This window comes from Chamaea fasciata, unplaced genomic scaffold (genome assembly GCF_029207755.1).
Source record: "Chamaea fasciata isolate MVZ Bird 193981 ecotype frontalis unplaced genomic scaffold, bChaFas1.0.hap1 SCAF_1, whole genome shotgun sequence".
Classification (NCBI taxonomy): Eukaryota; Metazoa; Chordata; class Aves; order Passeriformes; family Sylviidae; genus Chamaea; species Chamaea fasciata.
The window spans coordinates 127613565-127636621 of record NW_027094086.1 but is presented as its reverse complement, the minus strand read 5'-3'; the positions used below and the strand labels follow the sequence as shown (position 1 = coordinate 127636621).

At 37.0% G+C, this 23057-nt stretch overlaps 1 protein-coding gene across 6 annotated transcripts in view; it reads right to left on the bottom strand.

Moving 5' to 3' along the window:
- The window catches only part of ICA1 (islet cell autoantigen 1), a 64919-nt gene that overhangs the window by 27702 nt on the left and 14160 nt on the right, over window positions 1-23057 (bottom strand). For all 6 annotated transcript variants that reach the window (XM_066196812.1, XM_066196829.1, XM_066196805.1 and 3 more), the window contains 3 exons: window positions 21717-21789; window positions 19880-20003; window positions 17429-17627 (listed from right to left, as the gene is read on the bottom strand). In XM_066196812.1, the coding sequence (XP_066052909.1) occupies window positions 17429-17627; window positions 19880-20003; window positions 21717-21789 (396 nt within the window). The remainder of the gene's footprint in view (window positions 1-17428; window positions 17628-19879; window positions 20004-21716; window positions 21790-23057) is intronic.

Below are 23057 nucleotides of genomic sequence, written 5' to 3'. Positions count from 1 at the left end.
AGACTCCACAGCCTTTCTGGGCAACCCGTCCCAGTGTGTGGTCACCTGCACAGCAAGGAAGTTCCTCCTCATGTTCAGGTGGAATTTCCTGTGCATCAGTTTCTGCCCATTGCCTCTTGACCTATTGCTTGGCACCACTGTGAAGAGCCTGGTCCATCCTCTTGGCACCCTCCCTTCAGATACTCAGAGACATTGACAAGGTCCTTTCTCAGTCACCTCTTCCAGAGTCTGAACAGGTCCAACTCCCTCAGCTTTTCCTCATAAGAGAGATGCTCCAATCCCTTAATCAACTTTGTCACCCTCCACTGGACCCAGGCCAGGAGCTCCATGTCTCTTTTTCACTGAGGAGCCCAGAACTGGACACAGCACTCCAGGCGTGGCCTCACTAGGGCAGAGTAGAGGGGCAGGATCACCTGCCTCGACCTGCTGGCAATGTTTTTCCTAATGAACACCAGGATACCATTGGCATTCTTGTTCACAAGGGCATTGCTGGCTCATGGACAGCTAGTTATCCAGCAGTACCCCCGGGTCCTTCTCCACAGAGCTGCTTTCTAGCAGGTATGCTAGAAATCTTTATTTGAACAGAAAAATTCTAATATTCAAGCATGCTAACATAAAAAAAAGTCCTCAGACTCAGTTAAAAAACTCTATTCAATATTTCAGTTACTAAAATACAGATTTGCCGTTTACTTTCAAGGAGTCATTGTGTTGTCTACAGTACATCTCTGTTACTATTTTCTTTCAGTCTTCTATAAAATGCAAAATGTATTTTCAGTAGTAGCCTAATTTCAGGGACAATTCAACTAGTGAAGCATCATCTCCAAAATTATGTTGGACAAATGTACTAACTCACTTTACATAGCGTATATTTTTGTCTCAACATTTCCAGCATAGAAGGAGAAACAGATGCTTTTAGTCTAATTTGTCACCCAACCTCTCACTTACTCGATCTGAAAAGCATGCACAGTGTGTGTATAGGCTGGAAGGAGGGGGATAAGTAAATCAAGGGGGAAAAACGCCTGGAATATAGCAAACCTTCCTGTCAGGGGCTCTGGGTAAACTCTACCAGCAGATGGAATCAGCGCAAATCTTTGCATTAAATAAGCATAGCACCTTCTGGCATACCTGATCGTTGTAAAGACAACATGAAAATGAAATCAAACTGTAGTTTGAGGACAAAGTATTTACCATAAAGCACAACTTACAGCATTTCTGCAAATGGCACAGAAAACATAAGGAACTAGACTCTCAGTTCCCACAAACTCTAGTAAACTCATAGTTATGAACATAAGTAAGTACTTGCTGGTTAATTTTTCCCTTTCTTTTTAATTCAAGATCGATGATGCACAGTCAAAGGGCAGAAAAGGCAATGTTTTATACAAAATAATGCTTGTACCGAAACTTTTCCACATGCAAGGTACAGACTTCCAACACCTTGTGCAGTATGACACCTGATTTCTGTGTGCTTTGGTATATTCTACATTTTGCAAACTTTACTTTGAATCAACTATTCTCTTGGGTTGGAACAGTATTTATTGCATTCATTAATCTCTTCTCCATCATTTTTTAAGAATAACACATTAAAAATGGTTAAAGAAGAGTGGGCATACTTCTGTTCATCTGCTTCAATCCTGGTTATTAAAATCTTCATTTAGGATCTGATGAGAAACACTGGTAGAAATTAATTTTAGGAGATGAAATTTTTTAAGTGAGTCACGTCTAGCTAAAAGGGAAAACTACTTGGACAGTGTAAACAGATCCAAATGGTATCTTTAAGTCTGAAGCTGAGCAGATGTACATCACATCTGTTCAAGAATTTAAACTATTCTTGAAATCTGAATTAAGATAATTTTAGTGCAGAACAAGCTCCAGTAATACATTTCTTAAATTTGCCATTTTGGACTTAAAGATGATTGTCTGTGCTTGCGCAAAAGCCCTATGCCAACTGAAATAACCGCAAATACCTACTAGAATATTACCTGCCATAATTACCCAGAGATTTTAGATTTAATTGTTCATGACAGTCCTGGAACTCAGTGTAAGCAATAGAAGAAGAGTGCTAAAGTACACAAAAGAAAATTAGGAAAAAAAATAAAAAAGGCAGAAGCAATGCTATATTGCTGCATAATAGAATACAGACAAATGCATGTTAACATGGATTAGTGTAACAGTAGTTGCATTTCCCAGTATTTACGAGGACCAGATCATGTTTCTCTGCCCAAAAACTCAATGGGAAACATCAACTCTCTACAAACAGAATGACCATAAAGTCAAAAAGTGCATCATATTTTCTCCAATTTTGTGATTTTTCAAATGTCCCATTAGGACATGGTTTGTAGCAGCTCTTGAGGAGAGTCATTATTGACTCTTCAAAATTGTTATCACTATTTTGGCTCAGTTTTTACCAGAATTTGTCTCTGTGCACACACCTATCTCCTTGGTCATTCATACCTAAACCAGCTTTGGGAAGCTCCACAGGTTTTCTAGAAAAGCCTTGCTAGACACTTGCTGTGTGTTTCATCAGAGAGGTTACAGGCAGTACAAATCAGCAATGAAAATCACAAAATACTACTCCTGCACTTATCCTCAGGCATGCCTTCCACCCACAGAAGTATGCTAGGTGTGCCTAACTCAGGCCTTGACATCCACCTTTTTACTCTGTGGTCTGTGTTAGTGGATGGAGATCTAGCAAACACAAACAACTGACTCTAGAATTCACTTCATATTACCCTGTTTCTCTCCACAGGACTATAAAAGGGAACTCTCATTGATCAATTTAAGTGCAGAAATCTACAAAGCACACGTCTGAAGTTATGTTTGATAAATCCTAACCTAAATGACATGTGGAAAATGATTTCCTTTATTGCTAATAACAACCACAAGTATTTGAATGTGTGCCTTATCTACCCTTTTAATTCATCTGGTATAAGCTTCCAAGCCATGATTCTTGATAAACTCCTGATGAAAAGACTGAGGCGTCTCAGCAGCTGATGTATTGTGGTCTAACCAACTTTTCATCTTGTCTTTGTTAAATGAGTCATATTGATTTAGAAATACCTCATCTTAAGCAGCTTCCCCTAGTCCCTGTATTACATCTTACACTTTTTGATACTCTCCTTTCCAGGTCTTCAATCCAGAGATGTGGACTGTGATCTGTGCTTGCTCAAACTGCACTGAGAGACACCACTGGCTTACAGCTAAGCTACATCTTTACATAAGATATTCACAAAAACTTTTACAAAAAAAAGCTTTCAACTGTAGCTGTAGAGCTGTAATTAGCAGTTTACTGCTGGGAGAAAAGAATTAAATATACAAAAGAGACGAAATTGTGATTAAATACACAAAAGAACTCTTTAATCTAGAACTTCAAACATACACTGTTTTGTTGTTTGTATCTCAAGTCATTGAAGATGAGGCCATTATGCTCAGAATACAAATATATCACAGATGAAGTAGAACTACCATTCTCTGTTCTTTTCTTTGACCATAGAGCCTCATGGTCTTATTTTCTCTTGCCTATGTAACTTTGCCTTAATTTCTAGCTCTGTTATTATCCTCTCATTACTCTGGGTCAGAGGCATGTGTTTTCATTCCTGTTTGAAATTCATGTCTAGGGTCTGGGTCAAGGAGAATGCCATGTTAAAGAGCAGTGTTGCTTAATGAACTTTGTTGCAATTTTTACTTTAACAGCAATAGAAAAACCTAAGGTAGGAAAACATGTTGTTAGGTACACTGAATTAATTACTATTATTTTTAAATCCCAACAAAGGATTTTCTTCTAAAAGATACACAAATACCTACCAAAGCGCCAGACCATGGATATATACCAGGACTTCTCTGGGGATTTTTTTTTCTAGTAGTATATGAAATGTGGTCTTTGTGTCACATTTATGCCACATTTCCCTCTTCAGTTTTTCAGTATTTGGCCTGTAAAAATTTTACTGCCTTCAGCCTGTTGGCTCACACACCATGCAACTCCAGCCTGGCAGTAATGAGTAAACCATGGCCAGAACCGCTTACTTCACAACCACTGACAGTCAGCAGATGTCAGCAATTCTTGGAACCCTGTAAGGATATAAGGTTATGGCTGGCTTGAATATTCTTCCTTTTTTCCTCTCCAAAAAACAAAGCTTGATTGTACCATCCTCTGATATATTCAATGATGGCTATCACAGAAACGGAATAGTTCTTCCTCCCTCCTTTATGCAAACAAACAGACATTTATCTTCTTTCTCCCCCTCTTTTTTTTTCCAACTGCCTCACTTCCTTCCCAGCCTTGTGTTTATTCCTGCTGTTTTATTATGTACCTTTTTCAACTCTCTTGTGTCTCTTTAAGGATGGAGAAAAATGAGAACCTCCTCACACTTTATGGGTGTGATTCCATAAATGTTATACAGGGACATGACTTTTCACTCTGTATTTTTCTTCAGCTGAAAGCCAAGTTGGATCTGCAGACACAGATCAGTTCAGGTTTAGCAAATAGGAAAAAAAAGGCAGGCAACAACAAAATATCTGACCAAATATGTAAATTAGTTTCTGTAAAAAGAATGATAGATGAGGGTTTGCCAGGCCAGAAAAAAAATTAGTAAGGAGGAGTATGATGGAAGGCCATCCTACCACACATACAAAACCTGTGAAAGATGAGACTTCACCCAACACAGGAACCAGAGGGCATTATACTGAACAAGGCATTTGAACACAACATGAGGTGAGGGGACCTTTACACAACATCTGTGTCTGCAGAGCAGGTCTTTGATCACAGCCATGCACTGAGTATGTCTGGAATTTATATTGGTTCAAAAGGCAACTGGACAACTCTACAGGAAAACAAACCCTATGTCCTGTCATGTCCTGTCAATTCTATCAAATATACTCCACTGGTCGCAGCACTAAAAGAAAACACTACTGTGTATTTGCTCCATGCAACTTCCCAACTACTACCATTGGACACCAATGAAGAAAGATGATGCACAGACAGTGGATTTTTGTCTGAAGTATAAAGTAACCCTGAGGCACATTCACACGTTAAGAGGAGTCTGAGAGTTTGCTCTGCTGGATTCAGACCAGCAAAGCATCTTCTTATGCCAGAAGAACTCTGTTCTGTGATCTAAGGTAGCACAGATACTTTAAATGAGCTTTTTCAATGTAACACCTGTGTAACTGCAGATTTTCCACTACAAAGATTCAAAATCATGAGTTATATGATTTTATAACTGTTAGAGGTGCCAGAGCGCATTCAAGCACTGCTTATGCCCAAACATGCTGAAGTAACAGAAATCACATGGAAATGCTTCACATATTATAACTCTATGACAGAACGTAAACTTTACATTCACACATATTCACCTGGAGAAGGGATGGGGGGAATTTTGAGGTGCTCCAACATTTCTACAATTAGAACTGCAGCACAGAGAGAAGAGCAGACCTCAGTCTTTTCAAAAAATTTTGTACCCCCTTGTAAAAAGTCTACATATACATTATAACTTGAGCTTTGTATTTTGGAAATCAACGGCCAAAACCTACAGGATTTACCTGGACAGGCCTAGCTTATCTTTCAGCATCCATCACAAATCTCCTCTCTTCTTTCAAGTCCCAGAGGGCTGTCTGCCAAGTTAAATGTTTACTCATGGTATTTAGGTGGGGGCTGGAATACTAAACAGTGCTATTGTCTACATGAAACATGTGGGAAAAATGTATATCTAACTAATTTTTCCCTCTATTTTTAGAGGGTAGCTTGCTAACAATAAATACTGTTGAAACAGCCCCACTTCTGGGTTAGGCATTTCATCAGAACAGGCCCATCAACTACATATACTCTAAATTCACGTGAAAAAAAGTTGTTCTGCTATTCAGTCAACAAGATGTTCTAATTTTAGATGTGTCAAGAGAATGTGGGGTTTTTTCCATGTCTGTTTTAACCTTTTTTGATCCACATTTGACATATTTTCTTCCCTACTATCAGTACTATAGTAATGCAAAGACATGGATCCAAACACATCTTAGCAGCAGCAAAGTTTTGTTACATCCAAATTAAGTTTCTCTGAACTATGAAAACCATTTGTGGCAAGTAATACAGCACTCTGTACTAAATAACAACATTCTGAACAGTTGCCCTGAAGCAATAGAAATATACTTCCTCCTCCATTATTAAAAAATAATATAGTCCCTTCATAGGAAAAAAAACCCCAAACACCACAGGTTGAAAGGTACAGCCCAATAGCAACAGAAAACCTCTGAAGTTTTTTTCTAAGGAATTACCAGGAATTAAAGTGGCATTTTCCTCCTCTTTCCTGATTTTCACCCCTCTAGCATGGCCAAGTGGAGGCAGACACAGTGTGTGTGTCATTTGGGAAGAGCAACGCCTCTGCAGAATCCTTTCCACTTATCCAGCAGCTGGACACAGCCCTGATCAAAATTACATCCACAGTCCAGCAAGTTCATCCAGCCAAAAAACCAAAGTCTTTAACTTAAAGCACCACAACAGCTTTCACAAAGAGAACACACAGTGCAGACCCAGAATGCGAATCCAATCTGTTAAAATAAAACAATTACAACAAAATATACCAAGAAATATTCACAGAAAACACATCAGCTTAAAAAAAAATTTTATCAAATACAGCGTTCAACTGACTCTCAAATACATGGTGTGCACCACTTCTGTAATTTCAACCACTATTTACTGTAAAATGAAGGAAAGTCTATTAAATTTAAGAAGATGAAAGCAACAACAATCTTCAATTTTTCAGAACTGCACTCAGAGCCATTATAGAAATTATGATCACATCACAACATAAAAATTCAGGCAAAGCAAAAAACCATTCCTGAGTCACCCCATTTTAAAACATTCAAGAGCTTTTGAGCTCACAGCCCAAGAAATGGAGATATGTTACTTTTCTGCAGGTTAGCTAAGCTGTTTTAACAAAAATCTTGAATTAAACAGACACTAAGAGTATTTACACAAGACTTATTTCAAATTAGGAGTGGTTTACTTGAATTTAAGTTTGGCAATATCATTTTCAAGCTAAATAGATAGATGCTACGCTCAAAACACAGTGAGTGTTTACACAGAGCTCTGCACCAATTCAGCTTCATCTAGGCATCACCTTTCAGAAAAGCATCCCTGTGTAGACATATATCTTCCCAGAAAACAGGTCATACATACTCCTAGCTTTTCCTTTCCAAAAATCTTCCCCCATCTCTTCAAATACATAGCCCCAGACTCCTTACATGTTGCCAAGAAACTTCCCTATCTCCTGCCTGTGCAGAAATAAATCAGCTCCAAATGAATGTGTCCACACTTCATGCAGGGTAGAACCTGGCTTCAGCAGCTTTGATCCAAAAAGCTGCAGCCTGTGTTCCCAAGAAAGGTTCAGAGGGAAATAAAGGGATACAGTCAACCGCAGCATCCCACCTGACACTACTGCTGGCTGCATGAGGCCTCTTCTCCTATTTTAACCAGTATAAAGACAAACTACTTATGGTCAATATGTTTAACTTCAAACTGTATCAAAGGCAGGAGTTTTAATGCAGTGAGATATGGGATAGTTGAGAGCTGGACTGCACATAGCCTCTCCTCCCAACTCATTCACACAGGGTCATTGCAGGCATAAACTGTGTATGAAAGCAGCTCCACCTCTCAGAGCTTATACCTCCTGGTTACTCTCAGATTATCAGTGAGCAGAGCATATTAATAATTTCATGCTCCTGAAATTATTAATATGGATGGCTTCCTCACAGCCATTGTATTAATTTTTTCAGCTTGAATCAATATGCAAATTATTTTTAAAAGAGAACAAACGAGAAATGACCATTTAAATGAAAGGAAGCTAGCAAATATATAACTTCTAGCCTTGTTAAAACATCTGCCTTTTTTTTTTCTATTTTAAGAAGCCTTTTAAATACATGCTTCAGCTTTCTGTTGGTAACAGGTTTCCATACTAGTCCAACCCAGAATGTGTGGTTTAACAGGCTGAAAGGAAAAAAAAAAGACCAAAAACCACTTGTTGACACTAACAGGGACCTTGAAGCAAGGACATACAAAGAAAATATTCATGATGAGCAGATTCTTAAATTGAATACAGAATTACATTCACCTGAACAGCGTTATTTCAGAGTTCAGGGATGGATTTTAATATTAGGAGTCCCAAATGTAGTTCCAGTAGGGCACATACATCTGTCAGTCTGCAGACAGGAGTCATAACCACCACAGTGTTCTTGGGCACACCCTTTCACTCTGCAAACAGGTGCATATCTTCATGCATGGACATACATTCTCTTTAGGGAAGAATATGGCTCAAAAATTTAGAACTACTGAACTCTACTCTCCTGAAATTACTATAAGGGAGTTCGTAAAAACCCAACAGCTCTTTGCATAGATGCAAACAACTATATATAGTCTGAAAACCAAGAGTCATGTTTTATTAGTATGATCTAAGTCTGTAAGTTGCTAAAAATTATTGCAAAGATTTGTAGCAAGAAGCAGATCAACCAAGAAAAATGGCAAAAATGAAGAAATAATACAATCTTTCAGGTTTGAAAGACCACATACAGCTCTAAAGCATGCATCACCTGGACTTAGTGTTAGAAGTGCTGAGAATTGCTGAGCCTATCATAACTCAATTATGTTAATCATGTTAGAAAACCTGAGAGCAAAGGATGGCTGTCACACATGGTACAGAGGGGAATGCTGGCAAGTGGAGAGCAGTTAAACAGTCACCCCTGCAGGAAACTGAGACACGTAATTACTGCTTCTTAACAATGAAGAACAGAGGTGAAGGAACATCATAATATAGCATAAAATGAACATGTCTACTATGCCCATGACTGTATTCATCTAGTAATTATACAGTTCAGTTTATCTCAGATAATGCAGATAATTTGGAGGTCATCTTGACTCCTTTAGGTGCCGTTCTCCTTTAAGTTCCCTCATAGGGAAAAAATATAATTCACATTTTTAATTTCTTCGCATCCAAATTAAATTCTTCAAGGCCTGAGCAAGATTGTTACTTGAATCTGGGCCTCCTCTGAGCAGGCAGATGGGAGGAGTGAATTAGCTGGAAATAGGTAAAGGGAATTGAAAAGCTCAAATTCAGGTGCAGTAACAATATCCCCATTGAAAGCTCGCTGTAAAACAGGGAGCTGGCCCGTATGACCCCTTAGCCATTGCAAAGGGCAGTGAGATGAACAGATGTACAAACTGACAGGGAATTGCACTGACACGTTGCAAATCCTAGCTGGATGTGATGCCTACACTTTAAGAAAGATACCTTTAACAAAATCAACATGATTACCAAGTTCCTTTAATATTCAGTCCCCAGATGCTCTCACTGTCCTGAGCGCAAAGCCACTCTGTTTACGGTGCTAATGCAGGACTAGAAGTCCTGTAAGTCGAGGTTTTGTTTTTCATTTTCTATTTAACCTTTCAGCACAGAATATAAAATGGCACCCACTAATAATCATGATTCATTTTTAACACAAAGTCTGTTGTAAATAATCCCATGCATTGTTATTGCTATTCCAGGTTGGCATTTAACATACCAATAAGCATGTCTTGTTTCCATCAAAACAATTTAATTATATTTTGCCAAGATACAAACTCTGAAAGAGTACAAATTCATAAAAAAGACCCAAATCTTTTTGTGGTGCTCTTCAGACTTCACAGTGTGCTATTACAGACAAAACAACATTTGAAATCTAAGCAGGGTTCAGGCAGAACCCTGAATCAGGGATGGTGGTATATTTGCCATTTTTTTGGTTAGAACAGTACCTTTTCTTTGTTGGGGTTTTTTTAATCCTATCTAATTTGGTTTCATTATGTGAAGGAGAAAAATCAAACACAGCCATCTTTTTAATCATTCAGAGCCTATGCAATGTATGAGTGAACAGCAAAGGCCTTATGAAGTAAAAGCAGATGGACTACATTATGCATGTGCCCAAGCATTTTAGGAAAGTATAAGAAAAATTCCTGGGCAGTGGCGACCACAGAAAAACTTGGTTCTCTTGTGTAAACAATGTTTTCCCCAACAGCTGTATTCTCCTTCCTGTTTATTCTTCACTTCTGCAGATTTCTCTCAGTTCAGTCACATCTGTATTTCATTTGTTTTTAAAAAATATTTCTTTAGCTATCCTCCTAGCCTTTTCAGATTATTAAGGCAGAGGGAATTTTCCAAATCTCATTTCTCTTTTCACAGCCTACTCTGGTCATATTTTTTACACTTCATTTAGGTTCTGAATTCACAAAATGATCCACATGGGTAACAGGCTTTGCCCACATAGACCAGCTAGCAGGGTTTGAATTTTCATATGAGCAACAGAAATTGTCTAGGCAATCATATTTTCTTTCCCATTTTCAGAATATTTCAGAAAATAGTGTTCAGTTGTTACTATTTTTTAAAATCCAGTATTATATTTCATAATTACACATTTCAATAATTATTAGACATGAGAAAATACCGGGAACTTAGTTTTTATTACACCATGTTTGACAGTCTTTTTAATACTGGGACCCAAACCAATTATTACATAAAAGATAAGACTATTGATTTAAATCACTGATTTTTTTTTAAAATATCTGTTGTACTCTGTTGAAACATTTTATATTCTGCTATTTAGGTGAACAGAAATTTTTAGGATGTGCCTGATGTGTCTGCCTACCTTTTCCCCAAATAAATACAAGTCTGAAAGTGTACAAACACCCCAAATCTACCTTTTTCGATTTCAGCAAGGTTACATGAAACAAAGTTGTTAAAAAAACTATACTGTATCTGTAGTCTAGCAGACTAATTAGCAGACTAATTTTATTTTACTTTAAAGCCATTTTTCAGAGTCTCACCTCAAACTCTTCTTTTGCAAAATTAACTGAACAGATGATGGACCATTTCTCAAGGGTAAGCATTAATCTCTCTGGAAGCAACCATATTCTACAAGCAATACCTCTAAAGATGATGTAATCTGTTCCAAGAAGTCTTGTTTCTATTTTTAAGTGGCATACTCTTATTATGCTTTTAAAAGGGCATCTCCACCACACATTGTTACTCTGCTTTTAACTCAGCAACAATCAGCAGTGATATTTAATACACCTGAGATGGCTTCAGAAAATAATTGATTTTGTATCATTACGTACTCTGAGTCTTACAAATGGTACTTGAAATGGTAATTTAAAGTTGTAAGAGTATAAAATGCTTTTACTGTGAAGAACATTTCTCCCAAAGGTTTCGTTTTCCAAAGAAGTACATCTTTCCTAACTGCCTTAAAATACTTGAGCATTTTGTATGTGAGGTAGCTTGTAATGTTTTGGTTTCTCCACTTAATGTTACTAAATAGGATACTGGAGAAGCTGAAAAGAACATTATAGCAGAAACTCTTCAAAGAAAACACGCTCAGCACTGAAACTCCATCTGCTTTTCCAGGGAGAGGCAACAATCACGAAGCAAAAACTACAATTTTGACTGAAGAGCACTTTTTATGTGCTTTTTTTTCACCACCCCAATTTCTAGGTAAATCACTAAATTTAGCATTTCCAATACCATATACTTTCATATTAAAAAACCTGACTTCAAACCCCATACTCTAACTGCTATTCCCTACCAGAATGACACCAAACCTAGTCTTGATGGCAGAGGCATGTCACAAGAAGCGATATGTGTAGGTGTTGCTTATCATACTGTAACAGCGGGCTGTTATCTCTATCTCTGCTATCACATTGCTACACTAAGATGTGGATCTCAGAGTGCAGTTTGACAGCATCTTGCTAATTTTAGAGGAGACACAGCTACCTTGCAGAGAGTATTACTGCATCTCCTGGAAGTTCACCTATTTTTCTAGCAAGCAGCAGCAGCAATCCAAATCACCAAAGAGAATAGGTGGGGGCTTTTTTATAAAGGAGGATTTTGAACGAAGACTGATAAAAATCATATCTGTCAATGTGATAGACTTTACTATCCCAGATTCCTAGCAGGTATTACGAAAGCCACCATTCTTTTTTGACATTACAGTGCCACACATCTCATATCCAGCGGATGGTCTACTAAAGCAACTCTGATCTTTCTGACACCTCCAGAGCACAAACACCAACATGTGCTCCATCACATGCAGGAGCCGGTATTACTGTCACCTCAAGATAAATGTGCTTTTTCATATGAAGTTGAAATTAATTGGGAAAGTATCACCTAAAAATCAAACAGAGACGACAAATGTCTAAAACTTTTTTTTGGAATTGTTTTTGTTACTTTTTAAAACCCAAGGCTGGTCAACAGGGACTACCCTAGCTGGCTCTAAACATCCATCAATTACACTGCTATTTGTAACTATGACAACTTAGAGTCTTTTATTTACACCATTGTGACTGCCACAGTCAAAGACATTTTTCTTTAAGATGCTGGTATACTTTACTGTTGGAAAACCAAAAGGCTTTCCAGCTTAATATCATCTGCAGATGCAAATAGCATTAGCATATTTTCTCTTGGTTGGCTTTTAATAATTGAACTACAACATGACCAACAAACACCACCACAAAACTTCCAAGAGGGTCACCCTCAAATAAATTGTTTTATTAGATATAGAAAAACACTTGGAAAATATATTACAGATGTACAGATTTTGTCCTGGCAGGAAGAGAGTTTAGCTGATATTTAAGTTGTTTTCCATCCTTAAATTCTACGATCCTCTGAAACTTTGTTTAGTGTTCCTTGGCCAATACTCTCAACTCTCAGCTCCTGAGAGCTCTTATTTTTTCTAGTAAAGTTAAATTCACTTTTCCAGTAATCACTCATAACAAACTACAACAATACAGATTTGCAATTTATTTTCCATTAAATGAACAATTTGGCTAAAAATGCAAAAATAAAAAAAATCCAACATGTAATGCTATTTATAAACCTATGTTTTTACTTGCTCTTCAGCTTGCTAGCTTCTAAATGCCTACAGATTTCCTTTTCACCTTATTTTTACCAGAAACTGAAAATTAGTTTCCAAGGATGTCAACTGCCAAGTCTGTTCTTATTTCAGAGATCAGCTTCGTATTTATTTTTTCTTCTTTCCTAGGATTTTTGCATTTTCTCAACTCTCCAAGAGTTTTCAAAAGTAACAGAGAATTAAAAAATTAAAACAATACTCCAGCACATTTCCACAGTGTCTTTAGGTTTGCTGGGCTGTTTGCAGTGGGTATTAATGGATATGGGAGCAGCAGATGATGCTGTAAGGTGGTACGGCACCTTTATCATCACACAAGCCAGAATATCCTCATGCCCAGAAGTGATAACAGGCAAGGGGACAGCAGGGGAACAGAGTTGTAGGTCCTGAGCCTTCCTGACAGGCTACCAATGTATCTTAGCCATACTCGCTGCGACCTTTACAATGAACACATACACATACAGTCAGTGTTTCCCTTCTGACCTTTTAATCAAAGATTTATTTGTATCTTCACTATTTTCTATCTGCCCACAGAGGCTTTAACTTTTAAGAAATAAAAGATATTCAAGGAAAGCTTGCACAGGTCAGCCACTCCCTATATTGGTACATTTCTAACAACAGCAGTTTAAGTTATTGTTACGTCATTATGAGTTCTTGTTGAACTTTCCTTCTTCCCACTTTCCTTTTCTTTTGACAGATTTATCTTTAAAATGACATTAAAGGGCATTCATTTTGTTTCAAGTATATGAAGGGCTACAACTAGAAAGGACTGGAGATAAGCTGTATCCAAACAATTCAGTTGCAAGCTTGCAAGTTCTCAACATCTGCATGCAAACCAAGAGCTGGGCACTAAGGTGCAGTGCAGCCTGTCTCACGGAGCACAGCACAGCCACTGGGTATTTATAAAGACACTCCAGCTTTGGTTCAAGCCTCAGAATGAAAGTGAAGCAGAGGAGTATGAGCACGAAGGAAGCAAAAAACAAATATAGAAAGGATTCATCTGCTATATCAATGTAGCATGATAAACAACCTATCATGTCACAGATGTAATTTTCTCATAGTTAGCCTAAAGGTCAAGCATGACAATTTTTTTCAGCTCTCACTTTTTACTTGTTAGGGATGGCACTGAAATGTACAGGTTTGATGAGAAAGTCATTGAATTACACGTATATGCATCTGAGATAGCACAGCCAAAATTGAATAGCACACCTTTCTGTGCTCCAGCAGGCTGCACATGGAAGGCTGCTCCCTGGTCTCGTAGTTTATCACTACACACTGTTGCATTCCTGCTCAGAAAATGCATGGAAAAGCTTAACTTTTTCAGAGCTGGAAGAAGGACACCACCACTTTTGGGGCATTTGGTCTATATTTTTACAACATCCCAGCACAGTTTGTGTTATAGTGTACAGTCTCCAGACAGATAGAGACCAGATTTAAGAACTTTAAAAATCTGATCAGTGTGGAGAATTTGGTAAAAGGATATTAACCCATTAAAATTCTTGTATATATCACAGCACTGTTTAGATGCTCTCAAGGAACACTTCAAACTCTGAACTTGGGACGGAAGACCTCTATAACCAGGACTGCATTGGACTGTTTATAAAAACTGCTAATAGAAAAAAAAAGTTACATAGCATTTATAGAACTCTGCAGGGAAAAGTAAATACCTATTTCCTCAGTTTGACTCGAGTAGCTACAATTACATAGATACCTTCAAACAACAATGTAAAAAGGCTGCTCTGCAGTGTTCTGAGACACTCTGAAAGGGGTAGTGTTGCTGAGTCTTGCATACTTAGACTGACGCCTTAAGAACAGCATTAGAAAATTCTTTCAAGTACCTCATTGTTTTGAAAGAGAGCTACAAAAATGTCAGTGTTTTAACTCAGATTTTATCAGCTCTGAAAATACTGACTCAACTATTGATCTTTTAGCCTGAGCTATTCTGAGGGAAGGTATGAAAAACCCATCTGGATTGATTTAGCTTTGGTCTCCAAAAACAAGTACCATATCTGTATACATAATGATACATTAAGGATTACATTATAAAAGGCTACATACTTGAAAAACAGTCCTTTAAGTAAATGATATAAATACTGCTGATGCACTAGGTGCATTAAAGATCATTAAACCAGCACTGTTTACCAGAAATAATAAAAAAAAGTTTACTAAAGTAATACTTTGGATTTTTACAATCAGAAGACTGAAGAAAATTTTCTTTCAAGTGCTCTGAGAGGGATCAGCTTCACTAACTACTTGGTGGTGTATCACTCAATATGCAGCTCAAGCTACAAATGCTTCTCTCTGGCAAGGGCATATTTAAGAACCAAAAACTTTACATAAGTAATTATAACATCTTTCTCAACACAAAACTAGCATGACTTCTTAAATTGTTACAGATCCAAAATAAGCTGTAAAATCTCAGCATTACACTGCCACACTATGGCACAATTAAGATCTGCAAGCAAAAATGGAAAAAAAAAAGACAATAAAAACTCCTCTACTTTAATTATTTAGGACTACAGTATCCACCATTAATTTTTGTAAAGCACTAAAGCCAAACTTAGATCTTGCTCAGCAACAGCTAGCTAGGAACATTAGGCTTGAGTATTTTATTTCAGTACTTTCCCCCCTGATTAAAAAGAAAAGGTTTACTTTCTGCAAGTATTAAATCTTCAAAGACTAGCTTGATATGCCTGTTGCACAGATGGGATATGTGGGGAAGTGGATACCAGGGGCATTTCTTTACTTTGTTGGCTACAAAATGTAGAGCTTTTTGTTCTCTGCATTACCATGTGAACTGAAAGGTTTTCAGTTGACAGCCAGTTGGAGAACAGAAATGTTCAAAAAACATTCAAGTTTGGTTCTTTTTAACTATTTGAAGTCATGCTACAGAATTTTAGAATCTCCTTTTAATTTTTATGTCAGAATGTAATTTATTTCAAACCTAGAAGTATTTTTAAAGACTCAGTATTTCCACATTTTTGCTACTAAGTTTTGTAAGAACTTAAAAAAACCAATCTTTTTTTTCTGACCTTGAAGCACGGCAACCCAAGATGTCTGAAATAGGTTTTTATATTCAGCAGCTAACTGCACAAACCATTTTATTTAAATTACTTTGCCACTTATATAATTTATGCTTTCCACAGCATTTGTTTTGTAAGAAAGCTATAAATCAGTTTTCTATGACCATTACCAGTATTTCTTTATTCATTCTAACATTCCATTTTTAAGTGTTTTCCTAATAAATCAAACATTAGACATAAGCAATCAGCTGAGGCCAAGACCATACCAATTATTTTACCTGCAAGAACTTGCATTACAAACAGTTCCCATAGGGCATAATAAAATATATGTCTGGTGCCTCAAGGCTTTCAGGAATACCCTGTACTGAAGCATTAAATAAAGACTGGATGACTAACTGGGGTACTATTTGTTCCATCTCTTTCTTAATTGCTATTGTCACCACCTTGGTTTACAAAAAATGGCACAGTTAGATGCCAGTTCTTTCCTGTTAGGATGGTTTATTCAAGCTTTTAAAATCCCCAGTTATATATCTTTCATCTTCAAACACTTTCAGTTACAGACTGCTTAAGCCATCAATTAACAGGGGTTTCTCTTTTATACATTACCTATCTCTCAGCCATACACATACACACACGCACACTTTAATACAATTTCTGTTATTAGACCTCTGCTTTCAATTATGACACAATTTCTGTAAAAATTTTTTAATGCCTTTACTCAAAACATGAGCCACTTGGTTATTCCTAAGATCCTAAGTCTTCCTGATAACCAGCATCTATAAATAGCCAACTGTGAACATAATAAACTTTTAAATGTGAAGGTCTCATGTACATTCTTGAACTGTGACAGGATCAGCCTAAATAAACTCTATACTCTCACTTGGTAGCAAAATTGCAACCTATCACCTAGGACTTGTGATTTTGCAAGTCCTTTGGGAGGGGAGGAGTTTAGCATTGAGTGACACTGAATGAAGACTATTTATGGAGAGTGCCTCCTTAGCAGTTTTAGTGTTAAAGCAGTTGCCAAAGAATCACGCTGAACTGCATAATGAACCTAAAAATAAATTCCAAATTTGCAACTTCTCCCCAAAATCAAACAATAGCAAATTTTGAAAATGCTGGTCTTTAAATGCCCTCAAAATTTAGCAGCAGATAGTAGAGCACTTCAGTTATTCTTTTTTAGTTGCAAAAATAAACATTTCTGTCCCCCTCTGACAGCAGACATATCTTCTTCTATTAATCATTCAGGCATCACTGCGAAGTATTCAAAATCACATAACCTTCTTCAAAAATATATATTATTTAAATTATAAAGATGTATGCTGAGGTTGACTATACTACTAAAAAATTTCCTTACAGCCCACAGAGAAGAGATTACTTAGCATAAATGGCTTCCTTACTGCTTCTCAATTATGCCCTCCTTGGAAGAATCAAAACCATGCTTCATTGTCATTCATTAGGCAATCCCTTCTAGGAAACTAAAGGAAACTTCATACCTTCCTGAACTTTTCCATCTGCTTATAAAGATCTGGATCCAGCTCCTGAGACACATCTTTCATCCAGAGTAGAGCTCCTCTGTATTCAGTCCGATACTGCTCCATTCTGTTCACTGTCAGCCACGTGTCTGAGATGGCCCTGTATCTGAAAGTCTCCACTTCTTGATACAATCTACTGAGAGGAGCACGGAGTGCTAATCTGAGGGAAGTCATTGAAATAAAGAGAGGAAGAAGAGCAACATGTTAAACATGTTGTTCCACAAAGGGTTAGTACAACTCCTGACAGTTTACTAGCACTCAAAAAAAAAAAAAAAAAAAAAAAAAAAAAAAAAAAAAAAAAATACACAGCCAACACAGTTCATTTAAGTGCTAGTGTATGTTCAGATGATACTGCCACATGGTTGGAGGTACACATGAAACAGAATAATTTTGAAAGAATACCGTGTTTGTGACCCTTCTGTTCAAATAACAACTTTTCAATTACATGTGTGAGTGGAAAAGAAACCTCTTCACCTGTGCCCATGTATTTTAGTTTGACAAGCCATTTGTATGTTATTACCATTCCTCTTCACCAGCCTAACAACCATAAAAATATACACAAGGTAATTTATTACTGGAAAAGTATCATAGATGTGATATCAGGAATGCCATGCTAAACATCACAAAAAGCACTTCCATTAGCCTTTCAGTCTTCAAATGTAAATGCAAATAAATAAGTCATCTGCCAGGTAGATAATTATCTTATTATTATTATAAGAGATTTTTCTTTGCATTTTTTTTTATTAGTAACTCGAAAAATTCCTTTGAAGGATATTTACCTTTCAGAAGATTTAGATATTTTATCTAAATGCTTCTTCTGGCAATGACACTTTGGAAAGGCAGTAGGGGACACTACTGTCCTCCCTATGCCACCACTTCAGCTCCTAATGGGATCTCAACACTAGGTGGGATTTCTCCTTTGGCTTTGCTTCCTCCTGCTGCTTCTACTTTCCTCTTGGTTTCCAGCAGCACCTCACTGGAACAGCTTCAATCAGTTCCACACCAGCAGAGAGAGAGAGTTTAATGTGCTATAGGAAGTCCCTTGGCATAAGAGAATTTCTAATTTTGGCTCCAGTAGCCCAAGAAATGTCTTCTTGTTTTCCAGCTACTGAGCTAGCTATGAGCATGAAACATAAACAAAAACAGTCTCAACTTCAACAAGAGTTTGAGGATAGCTCAAAAGAAGAAAGACAAACGATTTTTATTTTTATGTGAATTTATTTTAAAAGATGCCTTAAAAATGTACTGAGCAAGAGCTACAACAATATGTGAATTTACTGTGACTTGTTTTTTTCCAATACATTTTTTCTCATTCCACAAATTCTTACCCAGATATCCAAAGGAAGTTTAGTTTATGTAGATATGCACTGAGATTTCTATTAACAGTTAGGCTTCATAAAGAAGCAAGTCATCAGCACTTTGGCTCAAAGGTGCCTTACATGTGTCTTAAAGATCCCAGTCACGACTGTTACTGGACGTGCTAATGACCAAACTCTAGCCCAAGGTAAACATATGAAATTCACCCTGCTCTGTATGCTATGCTTTATTTTGAGTCAAACAAGTGTACTGTTAAGATAAAGCCAGAAAATACCACAGTATATTAGTTAGAAGCCCTCCCAAAATCCTGTAAAACATAATGGAATAGAATTTTCCTTTGTGAGTCATGGTGAATTTCATACTTTCATAGTCCTAATGCTGTGAAGAAGAGGATCACAATATGATAGTGCCATCAGGTAATGGTATACTTCTAGAGCAAACACTGTCAATGAGACATTAAGGACTGGTTAACGGCAGGTGTTAGTGTGCTTGTGTGTCCATCTGGATTCCTTACCTTTTACTTGCCCCTACACAACCTACATGAGCTCTGTAGAGATCTAAGATCTTCTCTCAGGGGGACTTTACACTAAAGTTCAAGCAGGAGATGTCATTTAGACTCCTCCTTTCTCCTCTAGCCAAGGTATGAGACTTGACGGCCCAGGAAAAAGTATTCCCTTACTCATTTCCTCCCTCACAGGGCCCAGACACCTCCACAGCGAGCCTGCTGTAGCATTTCTCTGCAGAGTGAGAACTGCCACCAAACAGGAGAGGGACCTGACATCAGCTCTTTTAAAACCCTACTGCTGGAGAGGCCATGGAGATGCTGCAGCACAGCTTTAGAACTACTGAGCTGAACAGGCACAGGCAGGGGATTGGAAGATACAGACACAGCAGGTCCGTAAGACAAAAAGCCAGCATCAGGCAAAATTCATGAAGCCTCTAATACTCCCAATACTACAGCAGATTTTGTCAATAATTTTCTTATCAATTGGCTCCTCAAACATTTCAAATGGTCAAATGATTTATGACATTGGTGTACCAACTTCCATTATCACAAGCCCTATGCAAATCAGACAGTAATATTGACCCATATACCTTTGCTGAGAAGAAAAGCAGAGGGCCTTTCCTGTAGCTTGCATCATTTTTCCTGCTCTTGTTTTATCCTGAGAACCCTGTGATCGAAGAAATTTCCCCAATTCATTTTCTTCCTGAGACAGAACTAACAAAAAATAAATTAGTTGTCAAATATGTTATTTAATTGGTTCCTAACAGCTTTAAAACTGGCCTAATATCAAACACTTTAAGTCACTTTATGTCAAAGCAGCAAAGCAAAATTAAATAATTTCACAGAATTCCTGCACTTAGTAAACAGAAGACCTGATTCATTTGAGACATTTTCTGATATACTTAACAAGAATCACAAAATTCCATCAGCATCCAAAGACAACAGGAAAAATGTGATATTTCTTTCTTAAAAAGACAAAGTTAAGTTGGTTATATTACAAAATAGGCCATCTTGATTGCAGTAACTTTCAGTGTTGGGTTTTTTGGGTTCTGTCTGGTTTGGTAGGTTGATTTTTAGCTCTCTTTCACCTCCTGGACTGCCTCAGATGATAGCATATTTTTATTGAAGATAATTCCAAGTTGTACTACCAAAACTCATTCACTCGCTTTTCTCTTGCTCACCATTTTTCATGCTTGACTACATAAAATTTCACATGAAAAACCTAGTACTTCATTTTAAAGAACATTTACTTCCAAATTAATTGGCAAGATTACCTGAGAACTTTAACATTATGTAATTGAAACACTGTATTTCAACTATCTGAAACACATCTACCTCAAAGTAACTGATCATTTTTTAAACAGGAAGATGAAGTGGTTTTACACTGAATTGCTGACTGCTTCTAAACCTGGTCTGAGGGACCACAGACCTCAAATAACCTTACAAAAACATTTCATGATCCCCCATCTCTTCGTCTTTTGAAGTGGCTCTCTCCTATAGCACCAATGTCAATCAACTATCAAGAGGGAGAATGGCCTAAAACAATGAAAGAAGATCTCTTGAAGTCCTCTTGCCATTTTTCAAAATGGCAACAGTCAACTCCAATGCAGACTCAGTACTCTTTGATAGAAGATGCACATCTGATGCAAATCCTCCCATCAGATTTCGCCTGCCGCTTCTTTAACTTGATACACTACTACTCTGTATTTCAATTTTACCTCCTGATTCTGAAACATTATCTCTGACTTTCTCTGGATAAAGAAAAATGAAAGGCTCGAGAAAATATGGGTAACAGTCAACAAAAGACAGTACATTGGAAGATGATTTCATAGCTGGAGTCTCTCCTTCAGGCCAGAAATCAACCAATACGGACTGCAGAGAACATTTAGAGGACATTTAATACAACTTGCTGCTTGCAACTTCCCAGATCAAGTCCCCATCTCTCACTAATGACTGTCACTAATTACTGTATGTTTTTACAATCAAATCAGCATTACCAAATTTATCATAGTATCATGGATTACCTAATTATAAAACTAGCAATAAGCCAAAAATTCTTCATCATCAATCCTGATTAAAAAAAGAAAACAAAACACTAAAACACTTTAGAAAGGAGTTATGATTCCTAGACAAGATATTTCTGAATTTAAACAAGCCAATCAAGTCATAGGGAAAAAAATTAAAGGAAGCCTTCTCCAGTCATTACTGCTATCACTGCATTATATCAAAATATAAAACCTCAGAACTGGGAAATATTCAAACAAATAAGCAAATCTGTATTCAGCTGTCTGCAAGGAACATTATCTTTACTTTTGAATAGGATTAAACTAGTAGTTCCCCACTTTCATTTTTACCTTTTCACTTGTTCAATGATTCCATAATGCAGACCTTCTTATCATTTTAACTACTGTGTTTGATCATACTTACAACAAATCCTTTTTTGATACAGTTCAATCGCTTTCAGCAACTCCATACATGTTCTCTGAATAGAATGGAACAGCTGACATTGAAAGAAAATACACAAAAAATTGTCAAGTGTATGCAAAAAACACTGAGGAATAAAATACAAGAAAGAACTTAATTTTTTTAGAAATTATTAGGGAACATTCTTTTTTTCTTGAACAATGAGCAACATTTCTGGTATTTGTCTCATGAATTGTGCTCTTCTTTCAATTAACTTATTCACTGAAACTAAAGACTGACCAATCATAACTCTACAGAAGGAAAATAAAGAAAAGATAACTTTGGAAACAGATTTACAATAAACAGCTGACAGTTAACCAAACTACTTGTGTTGGGTTTGTTTTTTTTTTTTAAGGTGGTATCTTTGTATAGATATGAAGATCTACAAATCCGTTTCCAAAAACCTCATGGTAGAACAGTTATCAAAATATCTATCAATTACTCTCACATGTGGAAATATGCATACTGAATTTTTCATAGACACTGTGAAGTCTAGGCGAACAAACTTGCATAGGTATGGCCAACACAGAAAGTTGTTGATTTAAACTGAAAAGTTTTATTTGCATAAGCAAATTTCTAAAGCGGCATCTTCCAAAGGAAGTAGAGGTAAAAAAAAAGTCAGTCATGACTATATTTGGAGACTGTTTCTAGGAAATAGAAAAATTACTACTCTTTCTGTCTGCCCATCTAAAATCTCCAGCCTGCAACTTAAACCTAAACTCTACCACATCAGGCATTACACGGCTAGAAATAAAATGGCACAGTTAGTGCCTTCTTTCAACACACCTTGACTACAAATTTACACTGGTCTTGTCTTTTAAATTGGGAATATGACTTGCAGGCGAGAATTTGTCCAAAACACGCTTATTTCACTTCTGTGACTACAACTTTCCCTATTTCCAATCCCACCTGAGCCTACAAAGCATCCTTCTTGATGAGTCTGCAACACAGCAGACATGGTAAAAACTCAGGTATGTATTTACAAAATACTGTTCCATACTTCCAGCTTGTTTTACATAAATACTCTTGATTTATAACCCATTGTGAAGACTTCATAGGTAGAACCACCGAGTGATAAGTTATTGCTATTCTTGTGTTTGTTGTACTACAGCCTCCTGTATTCCAGCTAACACCTAAATAAACTGAGAATCCTAAGTTTATATTTTAAGAAACTGCAAGAGAGCCAGTAAAGCCAAACATTTACCTTCACATAAGAAAACAATACAAACAAAACTTACATGGGCATTAACTGAGTTATTACACGTCTTTAGTACATCCTCAATTTTTTATTTTGTCTCAAAGATA